General features: G+C 52.3%; 1 protein-coding gene across 7 annotated transcripts in view; it reads right to left on the reverse strand.

Annotated features, from left to right (window-relative positions):
* MTCL1 (microtubule crosslinking factor 1) overlaps nt 1-1,931 on the reverse strand; it is a 101,956-nt gene extending 100,025 nt beyond the window's left edge. For all 7 annotated transcript variants that reach the window (XM_079300114.1, XM_079300113.1, XM_079300115.1 and 4 more), the window contains exon 1: nt 923-1,931. In XM_079300114.1, the coding sequence (XP_079156240.1) occupies nt 923-1,795 (873 nt within the window). In that variant the 5' untranslated portion in view covers nt 1,796-1,931. The remainder of the gene's footprint in view (nt 1-922) is intronic.
* Nucleotides 1,932-7,977: the final 6,046 nt, after the last annotated feature.

Genomic DNA, 7,977 nt, shown 5'->3' on the forward strand with positions numbered 1-7,977 from the left:
GGTGTTCTCAATATCAGGGAAAAAAGATTGTTTTCACTAGGGGCAGAGTCAAACAGTGGCTGTGGTTACAGGAGTAACAGTTTATCTTATTTATAGACCTTTATGAAAGTAATTTCTTTGCTCTGCCAAAAGATCAGATTGTAAGTACAAGTCCAACTAAAGGTTCCCACGGGTCAGCCTAGCTCAGAGCTCGCCTGAATTTAGCTTTCCTGTTTCTCCGAGGATGAATTAATACAGATGTACTTTTCTACCTGCACAAGGATGCAATGACACCTTTTTCTTATGGCTTTTGTTGTTCTGTTAGTACTTCACAGCGAGTGGCTTCATTTTCCAGTGATAAAGTAACACAATAACCAGAGCACATAATGCTGTCATTCTTTCCACATCAAATGAGGGAACCTGTTCCTTCGGTTTTTCCTAAAGGGTGATACTGAGAAAAACAGTTCCTGGAAAGCAAAGTCCTGCTAACCAGTTGAGTGTTTGAGGTGCTTTAGGAAGAGTCGGGGTTTGCTGAGCTACCACCACGTCAACCAAACGCAACATTGCCACGGTACATGTTGCATCGGACTGACGTTCATCCATCGCCCACAAATCGGGCTTTGCAGAGAGCCGCGATCACACGCTTAAATCCCTGAACTGTCCTTAAGCCGTGCCGCGGTCCCGCTCCGTGGGGGCGGGGGAGGAGGGGGACCAGGAGCCCGGCCGGGTCTCCCTGCACCTATTTTCTCCCGCGGATAAAATTTGGTATTTGGTCCAGCGGGGGGTCCCACGGGAGGTGACTCCAGGCAGCGCGAATCCACTTCCTCCCTTTCCAAGCGCGGTCCCCGCATTCCCGGGCAGGAGGGGGCCGCGCTTGTACCGCTGCCCCCCCTGCCCTTCCCTTCTTTCCCCGCCGAGGCCGGGCTCCGCGGACGATGCTCACCTTGAGGTACTCGTTCTCCGAGCGCAGCTCCTCCACCTCCCGCTGCAGCTCCTCCGGGGCGGCCGGCGGCGGCTCCCCGCGGCTCGGGGCTCGCCCTCCGCCCGGGGCCGCGGGCAGCGCATCCCCGCGGGAGCCGGGAGCAGCCGGAGCTCCGCGCCCGGGGCCGGCGGGATGAGCGGCGGGATGAGCGGAGGGATGAGCGGAGGGATGAGCGGAGGGCGGCTCCCGCTCGCGGTCGCTGGAGCCGGTGCCGGACTCGGCGTCGCTGCTGGCGGCCGGGGCCAGGCGCTGCTCGTCGGAGAGCGGCTCGGAGGGGCAGTCGGAAAGGTCGGAGCTGCTGTCCGTGTGGCCGACGCGGGCCAGCGCCGCTGCCGCATGGCCGCTGCCCGCCGCGGCTCCCCGTTTCGCCTTCCTGCCCTTGCCGGGCGGCGGGGCCGCCTCCCCGCCGGGCTGCCGCCCCGCGCCCCGGCCGCCGGGCCCCGGCTCCGGCCCGCGGGCTGCCCGCTTGGCGCAGGGGGCGGCCCTGGCGCCCGCCCTGCCCGCGGCGGTGGCGGCGGCGGCCGGCGCTTTGCCCCCCGGGGCGGCGGGGCGGCGGGAGAGGCGGCCCGGCGCCGCCAGCAGCCCCGCCGAGGGCTGGTGGACGCCCGGGTGCGGCGAAGAGGGCGCCCGGGCGGGGAGGCCGGGGGACTTGGGGGGCGCGGGCGGAGGCTTGGCGGCGGAGCGGGCGTGCAGGTCCTTGAGGAAGGGTCTGGCGGGCGACGGGGCGCGATGCAGCCGCTTCTTCTCGGCGTGCGGATGGTGGTGGCCGGGCGAAGGCGGCGTTGGCCGCAGCGCGTCGCCGGGCCCCGGGCCGGGGCCGTTCAGCGCCTCCATGGCGCGGGCCGGGGGCGGCGGGGCGGCCGCGGGGGCTCCCGGCGGCGGCAGGAGCGGCGATGCCCGCGGGGCGCGGCGACAGCACGGGCAGCCTCCTCCAGCCTCCCTGCTCGCTCTCTCATCACTTCTGTTTCTCCCAGCCACAGCCCTCACACTTTTCTTTCTCGATCCCCCTCTTCCTGCCCCCCCACTTTCTCCACCTCCTCCTCCTCGCCGCTCTCTCCCGAGCACTGATTTGTTTCAATAAATCGAGCCCAAATCCCCCGGTGGCAGCCGTCTCTTCCTCCTCCTCCTTCTCCTCCTCCCGCTCCCGGCTCAGCTTGATACTGCTCAAGTTGTGATGCAGCCCAAAAAACCGATCCTTTTCCCCTCAATCCGAGGCAAAGGCGTGCTTTCCTGGCTGCCTTCTCCTCCGCTTGCAAGCCCCCCTCTCAGCCCACCGGCGCCGCTAACCCCATCCCTGCCCCGGCTCCAGCTCCGGCTCCAGCCGCCGCCTCCGCCCGGCTCCTGAAATAGCCCCGCGGCTGCCGGGGCCGCTCCGGCTCGGCGCTGCCCGCCCGTGCGCAGGATCCGCCCCCTCTGTCAGCCAGCCAGGCTGCTCTCCTCCCGCCCGGCAAACTACTTTCCTCGCACGCTTTATTATAGGGACGCCTCTGCCAGCCTCTTCCTATCAGAAAGCCTCATTTAGGGAGAAATGTTGATTTCCCAGTCATGACGCTATATAGCGTTGCCCGTTTCGGTTGTTTTGGTTTTTCTTCCCCCGAGCTAAGACTTCATGGAAACGTTCTCTCCAGGGACTGTCAGCAACAAAACAACAGCCACCGCATTATCTCCCTGCTCAAGGCAGATACAGGTTCACCCAGAGGCAGAGCCGAGTATCCGAGGGTATCAGCAAGTTCCTGGCTCTGGCTGAACTACACAAGGCACTGACCCGTCCTTTTGGAGCACGGGGACATGAAATCGCAGCCCTCACATTTGCAAAGCACCTAGAGAGTAAATGAAAGGGAGGAGAGGCTCAGGCGTGGGAAACAGGCACAGCTTGAATGGGGAGAACAGAGCAGCACCAGCCGGGATGTGTCCGATCCTTTCGGTGGGGCACAGCGGACCTTGGAGCAGCCGCGGTGGCTGCCTTGTCTGTCAGACGAAAGTGGTAAATGCGTGCTTGGCTTCTGAATCCTTGGGGAGGCTCGGATCATCCATGTCTGGACGTCAGGGACTGCAGCACGCTCAGGGGAGGACAGTCCCGGACGTTTTTGGGGGGATGGGAGGTGGGCAGCATCCTGCTGCGCTCCAGATCCCCCGCTCCGTTCATCTGGGCTCAAGGCATTACCCCGAAAGGCAAAGCCCCAAGGTTTACTGGAGCCCGAGGGCACCGGGTACCACGGGGCGAGTGGCCAAGGCGAGACCAGGCAGCTGGTTCTGGCAGCGCCAGGCCGGGCCGGGGCCAGCCCACGTTGCCCGGGGAGGAGACAGGACCGCTCGGGCATTCCCGGTCCTTTCTCCGGTAAACGAGGGGAACACTGATTTATCCTGCGGAATAGCGCTGTCGCATGAGTATGCAACAGGTAGTCCTTACTTTGCAAAGGCTGCAAAGGTGGAAAAAAATTCAAATCAGAACTGTATTTACAGGTCTCCGGGAAGTGGGAGCAGCCCCACGACAGCGCCCCGGGCAGGCGGCGTGGGCAGTGCCAGCCGGGAGAGCGGGGATGGGCGGGATGTGGCGGGGCTGGGGGCGAGGGCGGCTCCAGCCCCGGAGAAAGTGGAGGGGAAAGAGGGTGTCCAGGTCCCTCCCCATCCCCGGCTGAGGGATAGACCTCCTCGACAGGGCGGTGTGGTCCTTCCGCGAGTGGGCAGGCGATGAAAACTGCTCCGGGGCGCCCGGCGGTGATGCCATGCTGTGTTGAGTGGTTTTTTTTAATCTCTTGACAATTCCACTTTTATAAACGCTCTTTATTCTCCACTCGTTGGCCTCGCTGCCAGACGGCTGTGTTCCCGCATCCAAATGCGCCTTCCAGGTCACACGGCAAAGCACCTATATTGGCAAAGATTGCACTGGCAACACTTGTCCATACTGCCGGTATGTACATCTACTAGAGCTACTAGACTTCGCTGGGCCAAGTTCTTTAAAAATTATAGAAAACACTTTGAGGAGAGTCAAACACAACAAACCCACTCGCAGGTGTTAAGTCCCCTTATTCTCCCTCCGTGTAAAACAGTGTTTGCGTGAGACAATATAGAAGCAATATGAAGCAATATGAAGTGGCTCAACTGACCTAGAAAAATGGCTTGTAAAATACAAACGACTGTTACATTTCTATCAGGCCATCACATATGATCAGTGTTTCCTATGGAGCTGTTGTGCTCCTAGTTGTTTTCTTTAAATGATTTTTTTTTTTTTTTTTTTTTTTTTGTCAGTACACTGCTGGGCAGTTCAGGGAATTCTCCTTGATGGGAATGTGAAAGAGATGGCAAGTACTGAATTTCATAATGAGAAATAGTAATTATTATGGAAACGCTAAATATTATAGGTTGCCCTACATGGGAGATATCTGAAAGGTTGTTTTGCATAACTATGTCACCACTCTCACTTGGTTTTGGCTATAAATTCCAAGAATAGATGGGAATTCCAGCTTCACCTACTTGATTTGCAAAGTGTTTATGCCTGTGATGAAAGGGGAATTGCTCTGTGATAATTTATGAGTACCCTGTTTTGACTTTGACCCATGAACAGAATGGTTCAATTCAAAAGGAAAATGAAAGGAAAAGTATGGCTCAAGATAAGCCACTTTTCTACAAACAATAGCTGAGGGACACTGCCAGGCTTCTTTGCACTGGAGGGGAAAAGAATCAGGGATGTGAAAAAAGTAGCACATTCACAAAAGGCTGGGAATTGTCTGGGAGAATTAATCTGACACACTTAAGTGCCTGACAGAACCAAGTTTCCTATGGTTACCTTGTAAATTTTACATTGCAAATACATTAATAAATATATTTTCTATCTTATTTTATCTTATCTTTTTTCTCCCCCACTAAATACTTTGTTTCAACTGCTAAGTGTTTTACGTTTAAGATGTCTTTTGTATCACTGTGCATCACCGACCACAAGCTCTGCAGGCAGAGGACTAAGACTGACCCTGACTTCTGAGGAGGTGCCCTTGACAAACAGAGACTCAGAATAATGAAAAGCCCAAGGCAAGGCAGGACCTCAGATCGGAAAGGAGTCTGGAGAGCAGATACCTCTGTAAACTCTGTGTATCTTTGTGTTCTGTGCACCTTCTTCTCATTGACACATACAGTAACATTCACTGTGCCGGGCTGCACCAGCTCAAGCAGGCACCTTAATAAAGTGCTTTATTCACATTAATGCTCAAACAAAGTCGGGCTGTGGCACTGGAAACGTGCTGCAGTGTAACACATTAGAGGGAGACGAATGATCAGTCACACCAGGATCCCTTTATGCTGTGCTGGCAGTATAAGGCGTTGAATAACAAAGAAATGCAGCCCCTGTAGCCCTCCCTGGGCATGTGCCTGGCTGGGTGCAGATGGCAGATTTGTGTGGTATGAGGCCAGCTGCAGGATTTTGGCTGTGTTCCTCTGTCCTCTGCTGTCATGCAATGCCTGTTGGAGACCCCTAGGAGAATGGTGTAAAGAGGCATGGCGTGAATGAGGATAAGACCCTAATATGAAAGCTAAGTACATTCCAGAGAAATCTCCACTGGGCTAGGCAAATGCCTGGTAAGAATTACTGGTATCATATCACTTATTTATTTATATCAAAACATTTTTTTCTTCTTTACTTAAAACTCATTATTGTTTCTTATAGGAACACACAGCCACAGACTACCACGACCCGCCTAATTCTCCTCTCTCTTTCTTTTTATTTGCTTGTAATGTCCAATTGTTTTCTCTTATCGTAAATTAGTCATGCACTCCCTCCTGGTGGAATGGTTTCTTATATGCTTGTGTAGCTCTTAACATAATAGGACATCTGGGTGTTGGTTGAATAATACAAATAATCAGACACAACACTTTTACAACATGTTTATTTTGGCAATGCTGATATCCTTTGTCTGATTAATGCTGACATTTGATAACTGAGCTGTATTTGCACAAATAATTATGAAAAGTAGACGCTAAGCCTGACTACTTAGATTAGCTATCACACATCTTACAAAGCATAAGACAGTTTTTGGCAGTGCAGGACTACCTAAATTCTTTTCTTGGGCTGAGGCACAAGAGAGTTTACAATTACTTAGAGAAGATGTGAAGAGGCTCAATCTAAATGTAAATTTGCCCCTCAGCCAGCCCATCTTACAGTAGCCTAAGTCTAAGCTGTTATTTTATCCTATTGCAAATCCCTATTTGAGATCTTCTTCAAAGACACCGTAAGAGCAGCCAACTTATAATGGCCAGGCTCAGAGTTATGAGGGAGCACTGCTGTTTACAGAGCTAAATCAAAATAGTAAATGAAGACACAAATGCATCCATACAGGCCATATGTATGGATAACCCAGCTTAAACCTGGTTGAGTCTATCATTATTCCCCCTTTATATATTGCAGACCATGAGCTGTAATTTCTTTGTGGCCACATTGTGCTCTGTGATTATACCATCCCAGAGGAATCCTAATCAGGGCCAGTAGGTGTTACAGAGACACGTTAACAACAGCAATGAGGTGTAGCTTCAACAGAAAAATGTGTGACATTTTCAACTTCACAAATCCACTTTTTTGGGGTTTTTTTTGCAGGCTCTCCTTCAACTGCTCTCTCTCCCTTAGGGATTCAAAGCCCCAAAGACCTTTTCTAAAGCTTTGTTCCTGATCCCGGGAGTTACATCTAGATTGTCACTTCTTGCCCTTTATTTGTACAAAACCTGATTATTAAAGGTCTCAGTTCTTCACTAGAGCTTCTGTCCTACAGTAATAATATTACTAATTGCCATAACTCAATCAGGGAATGAAAATAATTGCATGACTAGCTCCTGTAAGGGATTGAGCATGAGATGTTAGGCACATTCATCCAAAACTGTGATCCCCCAAAACCCATTTAGCCAACCCCACAGTCTCCTAACTCCATTGGTAAACTTAATTTCAGCCATAAAACTTCATGGATGACCAGAGCTTTTTCCTTGTCCATGCCTGCTCATTTGGAACCAGCAATGGAGCCCCTGGGCATTGTGCATTTTTCACCAATGCTTTCTAAAAGGATTTTTGGGGTCCACACAAATCACAGAGGCAATCAGCTTTGATGAGAGAACAGCAGCACCTCACCTCTTACATAGGTGGCCATGTGTCAGGGCAGCAAGTGACAAGTCTGACTTTGAAGCTTTCTCAGACTGCAGGGATTAAAGATTAACCCTTAAATACCAAGGGGTTGCTGGGGCTCGCTGGCTGCTGTCAGTAATTGCTGCTGATGCTGAGACTTTGTGTGTGTGTGTAAGAAACTTCCTGGGATCAGGCTCAGGTTGGAAGCAAATGTGGCTCTTGCACCCTTGGTGGGGAGCAGCTTGTGCCTCCCTCTGCAAGCAGCAGAGGTTCCCAGAGGTGAAGACATCCTTATTCCTCCCAAACATGGAGCTATTTCCTCTCCCAGCTCCTCCAGCTCTGGGTTAGTCACTGCTGAAATCTACAACCCTGTTACAGGTGGGTGTTCCCAAGTGTGCACTGTTCCTCATTCAATATCCAAGGAAATGTCAAAGAGCCAGAATGTAAAGCCTTCTATGTTCAGCACCACAAAGGCAGAGTTTTTCCAGTCTGGTGCCTGCTTGAGAGTCACAGAGGTTCATGCTGATGACTGACTTGGTCTGTTACCCACGGTCCCATCTCTGCAGAGTACATCCAACTGTCATTTCCAGTGGGAAAATAACCTCCAGAATTATATAACATGCTATTGTACCAAGGAGCACATACCCTGCTGTTAGAGTTATTGTCTCTTTTAGAACTAAACAAAGTGTGGTTTCCAATATTAAAAAATTTGCACTTTTTCTCCTCACAAACCACCTGTGATGTCAATAAACACCCACATGCACATTAGAAATGTATCACCCATTCCCCATTCCAGCAGAAGTACTTGGGATCTGCCATTGTCTGCAGCACACCACCGTGTGCCACTCATTTTCCAGCTCCCTAACTTTCAAAGGATCACTTATGTTTGATAAGATACAACGGGGAGGGACCAAATAAG

The sequence above is a fragment of the Erithacus rubecula genome (assembly GCF_903797595.1).
Source record: "Erithacus rubecula genome assembly, chromosome: 3".
Lineage (NCBI taxonomy): Eukaryota > Metazoa > Chordata > Aves > Passeriformes > Muscicapidae > Erithacus > Erithacus rubecula.